General features: G+C 48.4%; 1 protein-coding gene across 5 annotated transcripts in view; it reads right to left on the reverse strand.

Moving 5' to 3' along the window:
- The window catches only part of DGKG (diacylglycerol kinase gamma), a 210,708-nt gene that overhangs the window by 35,181 nt on the left and 154,486 nt on the right, over positions 1-21,041 (reverse strand). For all 5 annotated transcript variants that reach the window (XM_051859167.2, XM_051859166.2, XM_002716461.5 and 2 more), the window contains one exon: positions 4,548-4,725. In XM_051859167.2, coding sequence (XP_051715127.1) covers positions 4,548-4,725 — 178 coding nt within the window. The remainder of the gene's footprint in view (positions 1-4,547; positions 4,726-21,041) is intronic.

Below are 21,041 nucleotides of genomic sequence, written 5' to 3' on the forward strand. Positions count from 1 at the left end.
GAGGCTAGGATTCATGACTCTGGGTTATGATGTCATTATTGAACATAAATGGTCTAAGTCTCACCCCTTCTCTGGACTTATATTTACAAACTATGGAACAATGGCATGGAGGGGGCTAGATGCAGTTTTGCTTATGAGTTTCTGATTAGGATTACATTCAGCTAAAACATGAAAAATCATTTGCAAGCCAAAATGAAATGTAAATACAAAAGACTATTTCTCACTATTCTTATTGTTGCAAAACTAAAAATAACTAATACAATGTGCTTCTCATTTAACCAATAGCTTTTTTTTTCTTTTTTCAGTAACTGAGCAGGGTCAGGCACTGAGGATACAAAAAAAAAAAAAAAAAAAAAAAAAAAAAAAAGGAATAAATACTCAGCTCTGTCCTTGGGATCTGAACTAGGAAAGGAGACAGCAGGGACAATTGGCAGCATAAATGTAACGTGCCAGGATGAAGTCTGGGCTGGAGGTGGCAGGAGTTTTGTGCTTTCTTAGTGATAGTGGTAATGATAAAGTAAAGAACTTAAGAATCAGAAACCAATTGTCATGCTCCAGCATAAGGAAGGAATAACAGGATGGGGAAATGTAAAATAGTTTGAGGTTATACTATGTTCCAGGCACTTTCACATCCATCATCTTCAAAATAAACTCACTATCATTATACCCATAATATAGAAGGGCAGGCTAGGTCACTTCCCAAGGTTTATAAAGCTAGAAGATAAAAGCCAGAATTTAAACCCACGGCATCCAAGAATAACCTGGTGCTTTTCCTGGTATCCCTGACTGCTTTCTTTTCAGTCATTGTTTCTGTAGAATTCTTTCCACACTAATATTGAACAATCTTCTTGGATTGTTTCTCCCAGGAGAAAGATGGGTGTATGATGAGAGAGAGTTGATAGTAACCCTTGTTCTGTCACTTCCTCTTTCACTTCCCTCCGATTGTCTTTCCTGACTGCCCCCTCCTCCAATCCCCAAGAAGCTACTAGGGAGGGAAGAGCCTGCAGAGAGGGCGCCACCAGCCTGCCCATCCCAACACAAAGCCCATGGAGAGAGGAAGAAATTTGCAAATAATTCTGCCTAATGAATCCACACAGGTTAAAATTTGATTTTGCCTGAATTTTGTGGAGCCTTAGGGAATCTCAAACGCAACTGTCGGAACTGCTAATTTTACAGGTGAAAGAAACAGAAATCTACAAAGTGAAAAGAGGTGCCCGGTGTCACTCACGGGCATGAGGCAGAGTCTGGACTGGAACTCGGGTCTCCTGACCCCCAAGCCAAAGCTCTGCGCTCATCAGTTGACTCTCCAGTTTTTCCCATGAACAACTCAACTTACATTAGCAGATGGCTCAGTGTTGGTGTCTCTGCGAGGCCCAGGAGCCAGGGTGCTCCTTGACCTCCACTCTGATCAGCTCATGTTCTCATCTTAAGAACAGGAAGTGGCTTTGTTTTTAGCTCTGAAAGCACATTTTGGGGGTGGGAGAGGGGGATTTGGGGAGGAGAGTTCCGGTACATGATGGTCAAGAGTGGTCAGCCGACGCTTCGCTCTTGGTTGAAGAAGGGGAAGATACAAGGGCAGACAGTTAGGGGAAAGATGAAGGTTGTCCTTGCGTCCTAACCAGACATGACCTCAGCCAGAGCTCCCCAAGCCCTAGGCCAGGGGCAGGCGAGGACTCTGCTCTGGTCATTCCGTCTCTCTTCTGACAGGGCAGGACACCAGAGTGGAGGTTCAGGCAGGAGCTTCAGGGTGGGAAACTTTGTAAGAACTTTATACAACCTCCAGTGCTTCCCCCACCCTCTGCTGGAGGCCACAGCTCCCTTGCCAAGGAAGGAAGGAGGAACACTTTATTCAGTTTAATAATTTATACAAATTGAAAAGTTTACTGTGTGAAATAAAGGGAACTCAGGAAGACAACACAGAAATAAAAATTCCTGAATCTCCTCTTAGAGCATGGAAGTATGGAGATGCTTTTAAAAAATTATTTATTTATTTATTTATATACTTGAGAGGCAGAGAGATGGCGATAGAGGGTGAAAGACAGGCAGAGAATACCTGTCCACTAATTCATTCTCCAAATGTCTGCAATGGCCAATGCAGGGCCAGGTGAAAGCCAGGAGCCAGGAACTCAATCCAGGTCTTCAGCTACTCCCAGAGTCCCCACTACTAGAGGCCTCCCTGCTGCCTTTCAGGATCTGTATTGGCTGAAGATGGAATTGGGAGTGCACTTCAATAGGGGATGAAAGCATCTTAACCAGCATCTCAACTGCTAGGCACAATGCCTACCCAGAGGTACTCTTCTTAATAACCTTGCCTTGGAATAGAACGACCTGATTGTCTAATAGATGGTTGTGAAACAAGCAAGCACCCCCTCCCTTTGAGGGCAGCCAAGTCGTGTCTCCTGCTGCTAGGATCACATCTGACCTTAGCACTTATAGTCTGGAACGTCAGAAAGCACAGACCCCGATCTAGAAATGCTAGGCCTGGAAGAGACTGCGGGCATTCGTCTCTACCAGAGCTTCCCAAACCTGGCAGTGTATCAAATTCATTACAAATTTAGACTTCCAGGAACCAACTCAGAGATTGATTGGGTGGATCAGGACTGGGGTCCAGGAATCTTCATTTTCAACAAGCAAGCCCTGTTTAAGAACAGATTATGTGACTCAACCCTATTCATCCAGCTATCAAAGCTTTTACATTGAGACCCTGCTTACACAGCAAAGAAAACTGAGGTGCCAACAACGAGGTTGGTGGCTGCACTTGGAACAGAGCCTGGTTACCTGCCTGCTGGTGTAAGGTCTTTCTTTGCCAATGACCTTACACATGGCTCCTCTCCCCCCAGCTCACCAGCCCACTGAGAACCCATGAGGACCATTCAGTCCCCATTTGGCTCACTGGTGGGAATGGCTGGTAAGGGTTTGGGCTGAAGGTAGTTTGAAGGGCATTCTCAGAAGGCTGCGTCCTGTATTCTGGTGTGTTAAAAGCAGAAGGCTCAGCTGATGGCCCTTACGGCACACTGCCCGTTGTTCCAGACAGACAGAACAGTTGGTTCACGGTGGAAGCAGCCGGCTGTGCTAGAGGAGCCAGAGTGGTGGGGGCAGACTGAGGGAAGGGGAGAAGAGGAGAGATGGAGTCTGAGTTGGAACTGAGGCCAGGCCATGTGGGCCCTCTAGGCCGCATTAAGGCCTCTGGATTTTACTCTCAGCCACTGCGGGATTTTGAGCAGAGTGGCACAACTGGACATATTTTCACAGGGCGCTCTGACGCAGTGGTGAGCACAGACTGTACACGGCAGGCACAGAAGCAGGAATTTAATGAGGAGGATCTGCAGTACTCCAGGGGACAGAGGGAGCTGGCTTGGCTCAAGCTTGTGGGAGTGCAAGTGGTGAGAAGTGGCTGGATCCTGGGTGATTTTAAAAGCAGAGCTGGGGCAGTTGTGGGGCCTAGTGAGATACCTGTGTCCCACAGCAGAGTGCCTGGGTTTGATGTCAGCTCTGATCCCTGATTCCAACTTCCTGCTAATATGGACCCTGGGAGGGAGCTGTGATGGCTCAAGTGGTTGGATCCTTGCCACCCTCATGTAAGACCTGATTTTAGTTGCAGGCTTCTGGCTTCAGCCCAGCCCAGGCTCTGCCTTGAGCACTTGGGGAATAAACCAGTAAATGGGTGCTATTTCTCTCTCTCTTGCTTTCTTTTCATAAGATAAATATTTTTTTAAAAGTAGTGCTAAAAGATTATCTGATGGATTAGATGTGAGATAGGCAATAAAAAGAGTCAAGGATGGTGCCAGGTGTTTAGACTGGAGTCTCCAGCAGTTGAGACGGTGAAGTTTTGGAGGAGGGATGGCAGGAGTTGTTTTGGACATGTTGAGTTTATGGTCTCTGTGGAACACATAGGGCAAACGTGGCACAGGCTGCTGGATACTGGAGTCAGAGTGCAAGGGGAGGCGGCCCACAGGCTTTGCGGCACCGTGCACACACACGTGGTGTCTGAATAAAGCCTCAGCATGGATGGGGGCCTCCAGGTAGCGAGTGCTGACAGAAGAGAAAAGGGACTGCACCTGGGGACTGTGCAGCATCAAGAGGTCAGAGACAGAGGGAGCGCCCAGTGAGGTAGGAAGACCAGGAGCAAATGGAGTCCTAGAAACACAGTGGGAAAAATGTTTCCAGGGAGTGATCAGCTGGCTCCAATGCCCCAGACAGGAAAACTGAGATGAGGTTGAGAACAGACCATTGGGTGTTGATGGTGGGGGGGGGGGGGGGGAGGAAGTGATCTTGACAGGAGCAGCATTTGCCTTCTAACCTCATGGACATCCACAGTTTGCTGACTGCCATTTTGGATTCCCTTATTGTGAATTTTATCTTCTCAATTAGACGGTAGAGTCTGCAACATCACCGATATTAAGTCAGCATATCCCTAGAGCAAAGGGTCCTGAGTGGGCTGCAGGGCCTTATGGAGCCTGCTATAGGCCCCGAAATGGTTTGCTAACAGTTCCCCTAAGTGACCCTTCCCTGGGGCACTGCCCGAGAGCAGCTGTCCTCATGCTTACCTTGGACACAGAATTTCAGTTCCTTGGGGTCAGTGATACCCTTCCTGCTTTCCCGGATCACAGCCCGGTTCTTCTTGGTTTCTCCCCAGAGATTGGTGCCTCCGTACATGCTGGGAATGTTGAGAATGGCAATGCCTTCAAGGAAGATGTTGCTCAGGTCCACTCCAACCCCATCGCACTACGGGACAGAGAGAAATGGCCATCTATTAGTATCCTCAGTGTACTGCACCACAGAGGGCTGTGTGTGGGTGGGTGGGTGGAGGAGGAGGAGCTCTCTTAGTCTCTTAAAGGATTTGTCAAGGGGTGGGGGGTAGCCCAGCAGCTAAGATGCCACTCGGGATGCCTGCATCTCATATTGAGGGCCTCTATTCAAGTCCTGACTCCACTCCGAATTCCGGCTTCCTGCTAATGCACACCTTGGGAAGCAGCACGTGATGACTTGAGTACTTGAGTCCCTGCCGCTATGCGGGAGACCAGAATGAGTTCCCAGCTCCTACTTTCAGCTTGGCTCAGCTCTGGTCACTGTGGGCATTTGGGGAGTGAACCAGTAAATGAGAGATAAATCTCTCTCTAAATTCAAATAAATAAATTTTTAAAAAAATAAAGAAAAGGATGTGACAGGTCCTCAGCTACCGCCCTGTCACAAGTTGAACCTTGCAGCAGAGTAGCTCAGGCTTTAACTCTTTGGGATGGGGAGGCACAATCTTAGTCAGCTCTGGGGAAGACAGCACAAGGCTCCAGGGATCACGGATAAATCTAGAAATGCTTGATGGGCAGTTCCCAGGTCAATTGCCAACCTGTTCCCAAGGCCAACTTCATTATCATCAATTATGCCTCTGTTTAACCATTGTGAAGATTTAGAGGGACAACGAATACAGAGCCTAACACATGGTGGACTCTTAACCAACGACAGCAAATTTTCATTCTCCCCATCTTATTTTGTCCCTCATGTGAGAGGTATAAGATTCCCATTTGGAAGGCATTCAGAGCTTGCTGTCTCCTGTATCTGTATTGTAAGTGCAGTGTTGGCACGTGTGCTTGCTGAAGTAGAGCTTCTTCATCCAACCTCCACCGCTAGCACCCCTGCCAGGTACAAAAGGCCAGAGGCTTGAATCTGCACGTCTCACATGGCCATACAGCCAGCCCGCTTGGGCACCATGCTCACTGACACAGCGAGAAACAGATTAGCTTTGTTCCTCAGGACTACAGGCGCCTTACTCCCTCTACAGAAGGGGAAAATGCACCCGGAGAGATGAGCTAAGTTGTCTAAGATTACACAGCTGAAAACAACAGGGCAGCGTTTCAAACTTGGAAGATTTGTCTGCAAAGTCCATGCTGTTTATCTCGCTTATAGGGAAAAAGGCAAAAAATCAAGCGTGTACAATAAAGCTCCTCTATCTTTGAGGTTACTGGCTGCTCTGGTTTGAATGTTCTCACCAAAATTCATGTTGAGGGGCTGGCATTGTGGTATTAAGGTTAAACCTTGGCCTGCAGTGTCGGCATTCCATATGGGTGCTGGTTGGAGTACTGGCTACTACACTTCTGATGCAGCTCCCTACTAATGTGCCTGGAAATGCAGTGGAAGATGACCCAAGGACTTGGGCCCCTGCACCCACGTGGGAGACCTGAAGAAGCTCCTGGCTCCTGGCTTCAGCCTGGCCCAGCCCAGGGCTATTGTTACCATTTGGGGAGTGAACCAGTGGATTGAAGATCTCTCTCTCTCTCTCTCTCTCTACTCTGCCTTTCAAATAAATAAATAAATCTTTTAAAAATTCATGTTGAGATTGAACTGCCATCTTAACAATAGTGAGAAGCGAGGGCTGTGGTTGGCGTGTGGTGCAGAGGCTAAGTCAACGCCTGGAATACTCAACATCCTATATTAGGGTGCCTGGCTGGAGTCTCAGCGACTGCTCCAGCTTCCTGCCAAGGCACAGCCTGGGGGCAGCAGAGGATGGCTCCAGTACTTGGGGCTCTGCCACTCGTGGGAGACCTGGATTGAGTTCTGAGCTCCTGGCTCTGGCCTGGCCCAGCCCTGGGTATTGTGGGCATCTGGGAGGTTGAACCAACTTGTGGAAGATCTCTCTCCTTCTGTCTCTATGTTTCTCTGCCTTTCAAATTCAACAAAAGAAGCGAAGCCTTTGGAAGGTAATCAATATTAGATCACCCAGGACTGCATTAGTGAATTTAGAAAAGGAGGGAGAGAGACCCCAGCAAGCAGACTTCCTCTTTCACCCTGTGATGCCCTGACTGCCTGGGCGCTCACACAGTCCCCTGCATCAGCTGCAACTCCTCCACTCTGGAACTTTGGAACTGTGAGCTGATTAAACCTTTACAAATCACCTAGTTAGGGCAGCAGAGAAACAGACCAAGACACCTGTGAATCCAAACTTCCAGAGACTCCTCCATTGAGAAGGCTCAGAGACTGGGCTCTGTTGCTCCTGGTACTCTCTCACCTCCTGACTCCCTTGAAGTTCTGAATTCCTGTTATCTTGGAACCTCCAGGGCTTATTTCCCAAACTTCAAAATGGAGCAGATCGAGCTCCTCATTTCCTCACGTGGAAGTTCTGATCCCTTGAAAGAACTCTTTGTGTTGATCCAGACTCTGGCCTCTTGCCCCCTGCCTCCCATGTGTCCTTTTCTCTCTTCCGAAGCCAGACAGAAGGCCCCTCCTTTCTTCTCCATGGGGCCGGCCCTCCAGACCCAAGAGGACAACCACCATCGTCACTGGGCATGGGGTAAACCTTGCTATCCACCACATGGTTTATATCTGTCTCTTTCATTATCTCCATAATAATCCTCTCAGTCAGTTACTATAACTACACAGGGAAGCATGAATAAGTTGCCCGAAGTCACCCAGCTTACAAATGGAAGGACACAAATTTCCAGGCCTGTGTCAGAGCCAACGACTTAACCACTCCCATCTTTCTCCAACTCCCACACAGGTCTGGTTGTGCCTCCTCTGGCTTGAGGGCTGTTACTGCTCTGAATCTTCTCCTGTAGGACTTGGTTTTCACCTGCCCTTCTTGCACACAACCCAGCTTCTAACCCACCTAGCTGGTAAGGCCCTCAGCAATGCAAACAACATTAGCAACAGGATTTGAAGGGGCAGGTGGCAAAAGCATGAGCACTTCCTGAGGCTGGGATTCTATGGCCCTCTCAGGCCCCAGAAATGAGCCAATGTGCAAAGCCCATGTAAGAGCTCAACACGTTACCCATTTTCACTCTTAATTGTTGCATATGATCAACATTGCACATGCATGCCCTCTTCTTGGCAGCTAGGTGATGGCATCGTATCAGCTCAAATGGGAGGTTATCACATTCACCCAGCCCTTCGTCCCGTGACTCACTTCCTCAGCCATCTCTCCCCTATCCGGAACTTGTGTGACTTTTAAAAAAATAACTTAAGACTTTACATTTATGCAAATTAATTTCATTTGACTTTCAGCCCAAGCTCCTGCTGGTCCATCAGCTTAATTCAAATCTTCATTTTGGGACCCTTGACCACAGCTCTCAGAGTCTGGGGTAAGTCATTAATACACGTGCATACAGGGCATAAACAGTGACCAAATCCTTGCCTTGGTCAGCTTACATACCAGGCATGGTGCGTGAACAGCACTTGAGGTGTAGCTGTTTTATTGGGACTGCATCTGTAGGATGGTTTCGACATCCCAGTCCACTTTTCATTACAAGGTACAATCACTGAACTTGGAAATGAAAGGGATTTGAGAGAATATGCCCCATCTTACATGAGACCCAGTGACATTAACAAACATCCCTGTAGTCACCCAACTTATTAATGGTGGGTTTAGATTACTCCCCAGGTCTCCAGACTCCAGGTCTATGTTCTTGCCACTAAAACACCAAGAAATCAAACAGAATTTTCCAAATGACCACCCTACAACCTAAAGGAATACGAAACTCATCAAAAAAGGAATAAAAGTCCCATATTAAGTCACTAATCACTGTGTGTAAAGGTCAAATACTTAGTTAATAATCTATTCCAAAATCTTGCCAAGGATTAGAATAGTTTGGGGCCACTCTGTAGTTTCTAGAATACAGTTTTATCATTTTTGGAAAACTGGGAGATGATAGGTGTCTGTTTGCCTCCTCAGTGGATAGAACCTACTGTGCTGAAATGGGCCCTGAATGACATTTATAGGTTTGCCTGGAAACCTGGATTCAAATCTGTGTTTTCCAGGGCCAACTCACCACTGATTGACCTTGGGCCCTAGTGGTCCCATTCAGCATCTGCTGCTCCATTTTTGATTTAGGGCCATTCTCTCTGGAAAAGATGGAGATACTACGGGAATGGCAACGTCCTATGGAGCTATGCTTTCCTTTTTGCTCCAAAAATTGTCTAACATCCTGCTTGGCTTCCAGTTTTCAGGCCTCCAGATGCTCTTGTCTGCTCACACCTGGTTGCATGCCCTGCCCTGCCTTTGCATGTGTGCTACCGTCCCCTCCTAGCACGGCCTCAACCAGAGCTCCCTGCTGCTGTCACAGTGATCTCAAACAAAAAAGCAAACTACTTTCCCTTTTCTTCTTCTTCTTCTTTTTTTTTTTTAGAGTTCAAGGATTTGGGGAGCTGCATGCCAGCAAATGGGACCACAATCAAGTAAACATTTCCCAATAAATAGGAACCCTTACATCAAAAGGAAATACAACTCAAAAGACACTGGCACATCCCATTCGGTCTCTAATTATTAGTCCAGTTCATCACACTGAGCAAATACGTCCCCTAGGACGTTCCCTTTCCTTCTTAGTGTGATGAATGTCTTGCTAGGAATGTATTTTGGGATGTCTCCCACCCTCAATCTTTCATACACATAATTAGCACTTACGCTGGAGCTCTCTGGTGCACATTTTTCTTTTCTCCAAGCTCTCTGGACTGAGCTTTCCTTAGCCCTGTGCCCATGCTTGAATTCTGTAATTTAAACTTCATAAATGAAGTGGTCACTTCCCCCTAGTTGTAGTCATTTTGACATCACCCTGAATTTATCCATTCTTGGTCAAAACATCCCCCTTCATTCTGAGACGCTATGAGCAGCTCCCATCTGGTGAGGGCTTCCTCAGGCACTTTACCTACATGATCTCCTGGGATCACCTCCAGAGCAGGATGAGGGAGGCACCATCACTATCCCCAGCTGACAGTCTCACAGAGGTTAAGGTGCCTGCTCAAGGCTACCTAATTTTCCTCTCTCCAAGGTGGTGATGCAAAGCCAGGCAGTCAGATGCCAGATCCTACTCTGGAGATGAGTCAGTGAGGCAAACTGGGGTTTTTGCTGATACTAGACTTATAGCGAAATTAAACTTCCAGCTGTTGTTTGAAGAATTGAAGTCTCCCACCACTGCTCTGTCTTGTAGAGTACTCGAAGCAGTGTCTTGCTCATCAATAGTGGATATTAGTATTATTTTATTTTACCTCTGTGCCAGAATTGTTAAAATATATATTATATAATATGGGGCTGGCATGCAGAGTGTAGCCCAGTGGAGCCCAGCGTCGGCCCACATGGAACACCCATCTCGCTGCTCCCAGGTGAGTTCTGAGCTAATTTTTTTTTTTTTTTTTTTTTGACAGGCAGAGTGGACAGTGAGACAGAGAGACAGAGAGAAAGGTCTTCCTTTGCCGTTGGTTCACCCTCCAATGGCCGCCGCGGCCAGCGCGCTGCGGCCGGCGCACCGCGCTGATCCGATGGCAGGAGCCAGGTACTTCTCCTGGTCTCCCATGGGGTGCAGGGCCCAAGCACCTGGGCCATTCTCCACTGCACTACCTGGCCACAGCAGAGGGCTGGCCTGGAAGAGGGGCAACCGGGACAGAATCCGGCGCCCCGACCGGGACTAGAACCCGGTGTGCTGGCGCCGCTAGGCGGAGGATTAGCCTAGTGAGCCGCGGAGCCGGCCTGCTAAATTCTTCAACTGTTCCATGGAGTCATCTCCCCCTGCCCCTACTCAGACCCGAAGCATCCCAGTGGAGGGCAGGGGTCTCCAACCTAGGGCGGGGGTGGGAACTCAGGTAATTATAGGCCCTTGTGGTAGCCGAGACAGAGAGCTCTAGTCCCGAGAAGCCAGCACGCACACGCCTGAAACTGTGTTCCAGGTGTGCTTCTGACGTGGGGTCGCCAGGGCCACGGGTGGCGCTGTGGACACAAGGCGGGGGCCCGCGCCTGCCCCACGGACGCTGCTGGGATGCACCTGGCCGCCGTTCAACCTGGGCCCCCCGCGATGACAGGACCGCCCTTCTGGTGTCTTTCTGTGCTGGGTTGATTGGAGGCGCTGGTGCCGGCGCCTGCGTGGGGACCGGAGCCTGCGTTAGGAGTCAAGGCGTACCCAGGTGCCAAGGAAACGCCCCCGGACTTCGGGCTCGTACCCCAACTCCACCCCGCCAGGAGGGCCCACTCCATCCCGCCAGGAGGGCTTGGATCCCTCCAATCTCACACCTCTGGGCAAGGTCGGGACCCTTGAGTTCCCCGTCCTCCCCGGTGGCCTGGAGGCGGGCCGGACCACCTCTGTTTTGGTCCTCTCGGACCTATTCTGAAGGTCCCCAGAGGAGATCCCACAACTTATTTGATGTCCTGTTTCCGTTTTTAAGAACTAGGAACGTCTCCCTTCCTCTAACCTTGATTCACCGCGCACACTAGGCGGCTCCGCGTGGCTGCGCCGCCGGACTGCGTATAATCACAAGGTGACTCCTCCCCCGGCGGGTCGGAGCTGGAACCCAGCTCTACCGCCCTGGAGGCGCTTGTCCCCTTTCAGCTTGGAACTATCTCTCTTGGGGTTCCTTCCTCTGTGTCCTCCTGACTCGTCCCTCCCATCTTCCATGGCTCCTACTTGGCTGGTTTGTTTTTTTTTTTTTTAATCTTTTCATTATGGGTATTTCCAAACATTTAGGAACGCAGAATAATAAACCCCATCGTCCCCCCCAAACCCAGCTTCAGCAATTAGGAACTCACAGCTAATCTTATTCTATCTCCACCCCAGTTCACTTTCCCACCTCCAAACCCAACTATTAGCAAATGATGGTCTATCACTGCATCCAAAATACTTGTGTATGTACTGTTTAGGGATAAAGACTTTATAAAAAATTATCCTAACACTATATTAGCACTCTTACAAAATAATAATCCCTTAATAACAATAAACATCAGGAAATTGTTCAAGTTTCCTCATAGTCTCATTTTTTTTTTATAACTGGCTTGTCTTAAAGATCTATACATTGCTTTGGGTTGGTGTATCTCTTAAATTTCTTCTGATCTACACATTCCCTGTACCTTTTCCTCCCCTGTTGTTCATTTAGTGAAGAAAGATCATTTGCTTTGTGGAGCTGCACCTCCCAAACGTTAATGTGCACACAGATCACAGCAGGGTCTCATCCAAATGCAGATTCTGCTTCGGGGAGGTGTGGAGTGGGGCCTGAGACTCTGCATTTCCAGCATGCTCCTGGCAGGTCCACGGACCACACTGTGAGGAGTAAGGCTGCAATGTTTCCCAGATTCTGGATTTTGCTGACTGCATGCGTCTCTGAGGTGTCTTTTTTTTTTTTTTTTTTTTAACATATCCTCAGTTGATCTGCATTTTCAATACCAGACTCATTGGATTTAGCCTCCCATGATGGCTCGTCATCAGCCAATGATGATTCCGCCTAGAACCATTATTATAGTCGCTTCATGGTGATTCCCCCTTGGGAACGCCTGGCACTCTCCCCACACCTTTCTTCCAAATCTCTACAGAAGCTGTTTCCCCCATGAAGTCTTCCTTGTCCACGCTCCGAAAGCAATCTCGCTCTCTCCCACCCATCGGTACTTTCGTGGAGACAAAGACCTAAGGGTCTTGAGAGGTCATCCAGTTCAATTCCCTCTTTTTATAGATGAGAAAGCTGAGACAAGCGCTCAAGGGAATGGCCCAGTGTCACATGGCTAATTAGAGTCAGCTGATTTAAAATTAGACCTGTGGTCATTTGGACTGACAATCAAGAAGTCACGAGTGACTTTATAAAGAGGAATTTGGGGCCGGCGCCGCGGCTCACTAGGCTAATCCTCCGCCTTGCGGCGCCGGAACACCGGGTTCTAGTTCCGGTTGGGGCGCCGGATTCTGTCCCGGTTGCCCCTCTTCCAGGCCAGCTCTCTGCTGTGGCCGGGGAGTGCAGTGGAGGATGGCCCAAGTCCTTGGGCCTTGCGCCCCATGGGAGACCAGGATAAGCACATGGCTCCTGCCTTTGGATCAGCGCGGTGCGCCGGCCGCAGCGGCCATTGGAGGGTGAACCAACGGTAAAGGAAGATCTTTCTCTCTGTCTCTCTGTCTCACTGTCCACTCTGCCTGTCAAAAAAAAAAAAAAAAAAAAGAGGAATTTGGGCTTCTGGATGAGGGCCAAAGCACAGAGTCTTAGAATGAGGAATCCAGATGGAACGCTGGCGACCAGGCCTCATCACCAAAATGAGAGTGATGAGGGCTCAGGCTGTAGGTGAGTTCCAGGTTACACAGCCCTCTCCTGGAAGAGCCGGGCCTTACCCTGGGACTCTAGTGGGAGTGGGGGTGGGGTGGTGGGAACAGAGTCAGAGTAGCCTTGTGCTTTGGTGGTACATGGGACTGGAGTGGGAAGGGTGATGCAGTTACAGATAAGGTTTTCATGAATGGGGCAGAAAGAGCCTCAGTTACACATCATGGATGAATGAATGCACAGAGGTAATTGGGGATCCCTGGGATGGGAAGTAGATGGGAGTGGAAGAGAAGATGCCAAAGAGTGGTGGCACATTGGTCTGGGGGTGATCCTAGGGTCCTTTCCTTTCCCAGCGAGTGAGAGAACTGGGCGAGGGGGAAGCTCTTTTGAAGATGGAAGTAGGAAGATGCTGGGGCACATCTAGAGAAAATGCTATTTCAGTCACAGTAAGGAGGCAGAGAGAGGCCTGAAGACAACACTCTGACCCTCGAGAACAAGGTTCTGAGGATTTGCAGGGGGATGGGCAGGACCGACAGTGGCTTCTCTCAGTGCCTGGGCTCTGTGTCTGAACCTCAGATAGATGCTGAAGGGCAGCATGGAGCTGGGTGGTGGACCCACCCCTGACCCAAAGCCCTCCACCTGCCTCTTTTGTTTGAAGGAGCAGGATGCTGGCGGGCACCAGGCAGAGAAAGCACCAGGAAACCATGTTGTGCTGAGCCCCGGTGCTGGAGGGCCCAGGACAGGATGGGGCAGAGGTGCTCATTCATAGAGGGTGATTTCTGCCATGGAAGGAGGGTGGGAGATTCTCTCTGGGATTTAAGTTAGACTGTGGGGCAGGCTGGACACCTTAGCATCCTCATTGGGTTGGGCAAGAGGAAGCTAAGGAAGAGGGTCAGTTGGGTGCTAGTAAATGCCAGTTACAGAAGCCTGCACTGCTCTGGGCAGAGACCCCAGAGTTGAGGCCCACTCACTTCTGTCTCTGCCACAGAAACTGCCTAAATTGCCCATCAGCTCTTCCATGGCTGTTAGAAATCCTACAGTGGAAAGAACAGGTCTTCAAAGAAGGAGGTACCTTTCTCTGAAGGGAGGAGAGAACTTCCACTTTGACTATGACCTTGTCTAAACAAGGTAAGAGGCGGAGAACTCAAAAGGCTTCCATAGCCTTGGAAACTCATGACTAGAGCCTAGGGAGATTACTGATGCCATAAACAGGAGTGTCAATTTGTAAAGTCAACAACAGGAGTCACTGTGCATTTACTTCTCATTCATGTAGGATCTCTGTCCTTAATGTGCTGTACATTGTGATTTAATGCTATAACTAGTACTCAAACAGTATTTTTCACTTTGTGTTTCTATGTGGGTGCAAACTGTTGAAATCTTTACTTAATGTATACTAAACTAATCTTCTGTAAAAAAAAAAAAAAGAAAAAATAAATTATCAATTCCCAACTTGACTCTCACTGGGATTAAACATGACAATAGGTCTGATCTGGTTTCATCATCGTTTAAAAAATCATCTATTATTTTTCACTTTATGTTTCTGTGTGGGAGCAAACTGTTGAAATCTTTACTTAATGTATGCTAAACTGATCTTCTGTATATAAAGAGAATCGAAAATGAATCTTGATGTGAATGGAAGGGGAGAGGGAGTGAGAAAGGGGAGGGTTGCAGGTGGGAGGGATGTTACGGGGGGGAAGCCATTGTAATCCATAAGCCATACTTTGGAAATTTATATTCATTAAATAAAAGTTAAAAAAAAAAATCCTATCCGTCTAGCTCAAGAACTGTCTCTTCTTTGAGGCTTTTTCCAATGCTCCAGCTAAAAAGTGACCTTCCTCGCCTCTGCACTGCCACGGCTTGGCTCTCCCCACTTACGTGGAATGTGCGTTCTACCATGTGCCATGCCTGTCTGCCCATTTCCCCAGTGGAACACGGGGAACACCTTATACAGCCTTTTGTTCTCTTGAGTTCCAGGAATGTCTTACCTATATCAGGTATCCAGTATAACCACTGGTTAATTTTTTTTTTTTTTTTTTGACAGGCAGAGTGGACAGTGAGAGAGAGAGACAGAGAGAAAGGTCTTCCTTTGCCGTTGGTTCACCCTCCAATGGCCGCCGCGGCCGGCGCGCTGCGGCCAGTGCACCGCGCTGATCTGATGGCAGGAGCCAGGAGCCAGGTGCTTTTCCTGGTCTCCCATGCGGGTGCAGGGCCCAAGCACCTGGGCCATCCTCCACTGCACTCCCTGGCCACAGCAGAGGGCTGGCCTGGAAGAAGGGCAACCGGGACAGAATCTGGCGCCCCGACCGGGACTAGAACCTGGTGTGCCGGCGCTGCTAGGCGGAGGATTAGCCTAGTGAGCCGCGGCGCCGGCCTACCAGTGGTTAGTTTTAAGAAAGAATGTGGAGAAATCCTAAAATGAAAGCCAAACTGTTTGTTGAAGAAACCTGGTAAGTCTCCTTCTTTCCAGATGAATTCCCCCAATCTTTCTGGGTGAACATCCTGATCAAATACATTGAAGTGAATGTTCAGGGTCAGGAGAGATATGAGAGGCTGGTCCAAGTCTGCATGAAGTGGTCCTCCATCCCAGCTAATAGAGATCCACACTCAGACACATGATCCCAAGGACAGGGTACACAAGGCATGAGGGGTCATTTCAGAGAGGCATTCAGAGACAGAAGACAGGGTGAGAATTTGGCTTGGAAACCGGGATGCCCAGTATCTGTCATCAGTGCCTTGGTTAGATACCCAGCTCCAATCCTGACTCTGATTTCCTACTAATGCAGCCTCTGGGAGGCAGTAGTGGTGACTCAAGTGATTGGGCTCCTGCCACTTACATGGGAAACCCTGGATTGAATTCCTGGCTCCTGGCTTTCACTGCACTCTGTCTCTCAAACAAATAAATTAAAAATTAAAAGACAAAATAGCATAGTACTAAATAAATAAATTAACCAAAGAATTCCCTTAGAGAGAGAGAGAGAGAGAGAGAGAACATTTGTCCAACAAGGATGATGAGAATCTACTTATTCTGTGTTGGACCCCGGGAATGGAGCAGAAATAGGACACAGTCTCTGTTCTCAGTGTGCGCAGAGGGTCAATGCCAGAGGCAGTATATGCTCAACAGTAGACTCTCCAGGAACGAAAACAACTCTGATTGTTCTGTTCCATGGTGTAAATCCTCTCAAGACTGCCAATTGGAAGCTACTGACATGGCATCCCTGAAAACATGGTTGGCAAAAGCTACACCCACAAGCAAATTGGTGCTTACACACCATTGGCTCAAGGCAACAGGATAGAAAAGGAAAAGGAAGTCGATCTCTTCGTATCTGCAGGGTCATATCTATGGCCAGCATGGAAAAGTTTATTGGGAGTGAAAGAAAAAACAGCTAGGGAAAACAATGATATCTGTTTTCTCTAGAGAAGAACTGGAGAGAATGTTCTTAGTGTTAATAATGGGATCTGTATCGTGAGGGAAGAAAAGGCAACAACACAGTGAGCGGTGCCGATGAGTGATGATGGCATTATTGGAAAACAGAGCAGGTCCATCTGCATCCAAAAACTTGCCTGCAGTGTGGGTAAATCTTACAGCACCGTGGCTTCTCCTGCATCCACAGAGGCTGGCTTATAGCATCTCAGGAGCTTACATGTACTGCGGGCAGTCAGATAATACTATTAACATATACATCACATCATATGATAGTAACACGGAATCTGCTGATTAACTGCTCTGTATCTTAGGTCTAATTCTTACAACCTGCAGCGTCAGTACTTGTATCCTCATTTTTACAGATGAGGAAACCCTGACTCAGTGGAGCTAAGGAAGGTTGTTCTTTTCCACATCTATCAAGGTCCATGGTAGTCTTCATGAACTGTAAGCTTCCTGCATGGAATGCAAGCAAGAAGATCATGGAACTAGTCCAGCTCAGAGAACATGTGCTTGGCACCTGCTCATCCTGCACTTCGTTACCTAAAATGTCATGTCTGGAGTCTTCTCTGCACAAAAGCTTTGAGTTTCTATTTTAGGGAGGACATTGAAAGAAAACTGTAGTCTACAGAGAGAACAGTGGTTAGGGTAGTTATGGGAGTTCATCTAAGGAGCTGCGGCTGTGTTGCTTGGTGAAGATGAATGGGAGACAATGAGGAAGACATATGTTGAGCCCTACCAAGGGAGTCAGGAGGAGTGAGGAGGCATGTTCCATGCGCCCCCAGAGGATGAAAACAGGCCCGGCGGATGGGGAAACCAGTTCTGCATTCCATAAACACTTATTGTGCACTCATTTTGTTCCAAGCATTGTGTTAAGTGCTGACTAGGGGAGCAGATGGTGAGGACTGGGGCACACATTTCTTGTTCAACATCAGGAGGAACTTTCTGAAAGTCACAGCTGTCTGGCAACGTACCAGACTGCTGCAAAGGCCGTACTCTTTCTATCCTTGGAGTATTCACTCGGCTGGGTGCCCGCTTATCAGAGTGTGCAGGAAGGAATTTTTGTTGAGTGGTAAGTGGGACTTAAATCCCCTTCCAGTTCAGACTCTGTGTTCCGAACTTGCTTTGGCAGACGAGAGTGCACCGTGTTGAAAAGGTGTCATCAGCCACCTCCTTCCACCCAGCCTTGTCCACCTGGCTGCGTGTTCAGGGTTCTCTGACAGTGTGTTGTGGTGGGCCAGTTAGACTGGAAAGTGGCTGCCATCTGTGACAGGGATGACGGAGTTCTGGCGGGTTTGTGTGGGCTCCAGGAATGCGGCATTGAAGCCATGTACACACAACCTGCTTAAGAACATCCCATGGGCAGAAAATGTTTTCTTCCTCTCTAGCCCTCCTCTGTTGCTGTGCCAGGCGGGCACAATGGTGCCTTTGAGAGGGGCAGCTGGAAGGGGGTGCTGGCAGGGAGGCTGGAAGTAGAACATTGCAGCTGGGGGTGGGGGGGCCCAAATTCATTTCCAGGGGTGAGCCTGCACTGGGTGCCAGTTTCCAAAACAACAGTGCTGTTTCTCAGAGCTCACGGTGGTGGGTTGCCTCAGAGCTGGACAGAGGGCAAAGCTGCTTCCTCTCTGCTCCTCCACCCTGCTTGTGTTTAAAAACAGCCTGGTGTGTTAAGGCATTCTTGCTCTGAGTGCAGATGAACATGCTTTGCTGTCTGGAGCAGAGACCATCCTGGGGTGGATGTGGCTTTCAGAGCAGTTCTGGTGGACATAGGGACTGGCAGGGCTCAGGGGGTAGGTGGGCTTCTTCACCACGGGAGCATGGAGACCCCATCTTCTGCCCTGCAGGGTCACCTCCTCTAACGCCACAGCTGCCCGGCACCTTCACTGCCATATGGGCTCTGCCCACTCACTGTCTTAACTCTGTTCGCTGGGAAAGAGGTGGGAGAACCCTGGCATTTCCTGTCCTGGTTCACAGTTGTCCCAGACCCTCAGCTCCTTTCAAAAGATCCCAGCAATAGCTCAGAGATGGGCGTGGGAGGCCCTCCCACTCAATGCACGGTGAGGAGAAGGCCTCAGTGCCCAGTTGCAAGCTTTGCCATGGGCCCTTTTATGCTATAAACTGAGTGGGGGTGGATTCCTTTTATTTTTGAGGCTTCCAGCAAAAAAGATGTGACTTGATGTTGGCCAAGTGATCATTTCCATTAATGTCCACACTGATTATGGGATTTTCATAGACTTGGGTTCAATTTTGCAGTCAAAGAATAGCCACCGAAGAATTACCTCTTTCCAGGTACTGCTGTAAGCCTGGGACACAGAAGGGATCCCAGTAAATCCTTCCTTCAGAAAGCTGACTGCCTGATAGACATGCCAAGAACTGAATGGGAGAGGCTCATTATCAACTCATTTCCCAAGTGATCGAAGGAAAACAGAAGTGTAATGCAGAAGCCACCTCCTGCTGGGGGTACTTTGGCATTGTGGGGCACACGTGGGCCTGCGGTCACAGATCTAGGGTGAAACTCTTGTGAGCTTAAACTTCGTATTTATCTTTATGAGACTCAGCCTTCTTGTATAAATAATGGGAGAGGCTGATGCCATGGTGCAGTAGGTTAATCCTCTGCCTGCGGCACCGGCATCCCATATGGGCGCCAGTTCTAGTCCCGGCTGCTCCTCTTCCAATCCAGCTCTCTGCTCTGGCCTGGGAAAGCAGTAGAAGATGACCCAAGTCCTTGGGCCCCTGCACCTGCGTGGGAGACCAGGAGAAAGCACCTGGCTCCTGGCTTTGGATAGGCGCAGCTCTGGTCATTGCGGCCAGTTAGGGAGTGAACCAGTGGAAGGAAGACCTTTCTGTCTCCTCCTCTCACTGCCTGTAACTCTACCTCTCAAATAAATAAATAAAATATTTAAAAAAATAAATAATGGGAATAATGCATGCCCTACAGACTCGTTACAAGGATTAAATAAGACGATGTTCAAAAACACCAGGACAGAGCTTGCCATGGTATGGTGCTCACTGAGTGGCTGCTATTGCCATTAATTTGTTGATCCTAAGAAGCCTGAGCTATAACTGAATGTGTGCACAGTGGTACTTATCCAGTCCCTTAGAATTGATGCTTTTCCCTCAACAGTCAGTCCATCTACTACCTTAATTCTTTCCTATTAAAGACTCGGATCAGCACGTTTATGATTCACAGACTGAGCCAGAAAAGCTAAGACTTATCCACTATAAGATATATATATCTTATATATATAGATATATCTAGATATACCTTATATATATCTCATATATATCTTGTATAATAATATACAAATCTATACATAGATTCTCTGTTTCATAGCCCGATTGTAGGGGAAGAGGAAGACTGCAATGTTCCTCTTCCCCAACTTTGCTGAATCTCCTGTTGATGATGAAAGATCATGAATTCTTTTAAAAACTCTAAAAGCCTAAGAGAAATGAAAAACTTCCCGTTGATGGGGCCTCACCATTCATTATGACTTAAAAGATGCATTTGTTTGGCAAATACCACTTGGCAAAAAGTTACTCTTTTACCAAGGGTCCGTGGTGGTAGAAAGGTTCAGGTCTCTGGGGCAGAGGTTAACTGAGAGGCTCTCCGGGAGAGCCTAACCCAGCTCAGCCAGGCCTCGAAACCTCCACCTTTGGCTTCTGCCATTTCCTTGGCCAGGTCCACCCAACACACTGCGAATCACCCGGCTGCTGCGTGACAGCGGAACCATGAGAGTTAATCTTTAAAAGTTATTCCCAAGTCCCTAGAAGACACGCCATATGTATAGCCAGGAGTCTGAAGACAAAGGGAAATCAAAGCAATTCACGGAGAACAATGGGACTGGAAGAGGACAGGAACGTGAAAGCACACGGATTGACGCGAACTCCAGGCTGCTCATTTGTAAGAAGTAAAACAGAGGGTCACTTAAGACAGAAAAAAAACTCTGTGTCAGAAATGCAGACAAACAATGGGATTTTATCAGGCAGAAACAGTTTCTCCTTAGTAAGCGGAATGATTCTAAGCATCTGGGATGGAGACTTGTGGTCAGTGCACGGGTGAAGGGAGGTAGAGGGCTGGGAACAGTGCAGCTGCAGTAGAAAGTGGAGAAAGATTTCCCAAAGCCAAAGGCTCAGCAAGGTCCTCTGGAAGCCTGACGTTGAAGAAACAAGGGCTGATATTATGGGACTGAAAGGAGGCCTACGCTGCCACAGTGGCTGGGGAGATGGTGGAGTTACTTTTTGGCCTCTCTCTATATAAAATGTTCAACCTGGATTGTAATAAAGAAAGGAGGTTAGGAGGGAGCAGGAAGAAACTGAGGCAGAGGCATCTGGATGCTGAGAACCAGTGGATGGGCAGGCAGTAGACATCACAGTGGCAAGAGCTGCCCTGGATGGTTGTGCCATGAGGACCACCCTGGAATAGGGGAGCTCCCGGGCTTGACTGAGGAAGGCAGCGGTCTTGCTCTATGGAGTGTTCTAATCTAACTCTAGGATTTGCTGTCTAATCAGGATGCCACTTTTATTTTCCAAGAGTTGAAAATCTCTGCTAATGCTCTTCTCTGATTTCCTTTCCTCTTGAGTACATTCAATTTCACCCAGTGCGGCTGGGTGGATGGGCCGAGTGTATGGCCAGGTCTCA

The sequence above is a fragment of the Oryctolagus cuniculus genome, chromosome 4 (assembly GCF_964237555.1).
Source record: "Oryctolagus cuniculus chromosome 4, mOryCun1.1, whole genome shotgun sequence".
NCBI classification, from domain to species: domain Eukaryota; kingdom Metazoa; phylum Chordata; class Mammalia; order Lagomorpha; family Leporidae; genus Oryctolagus; species Oryctolagus cuniculus.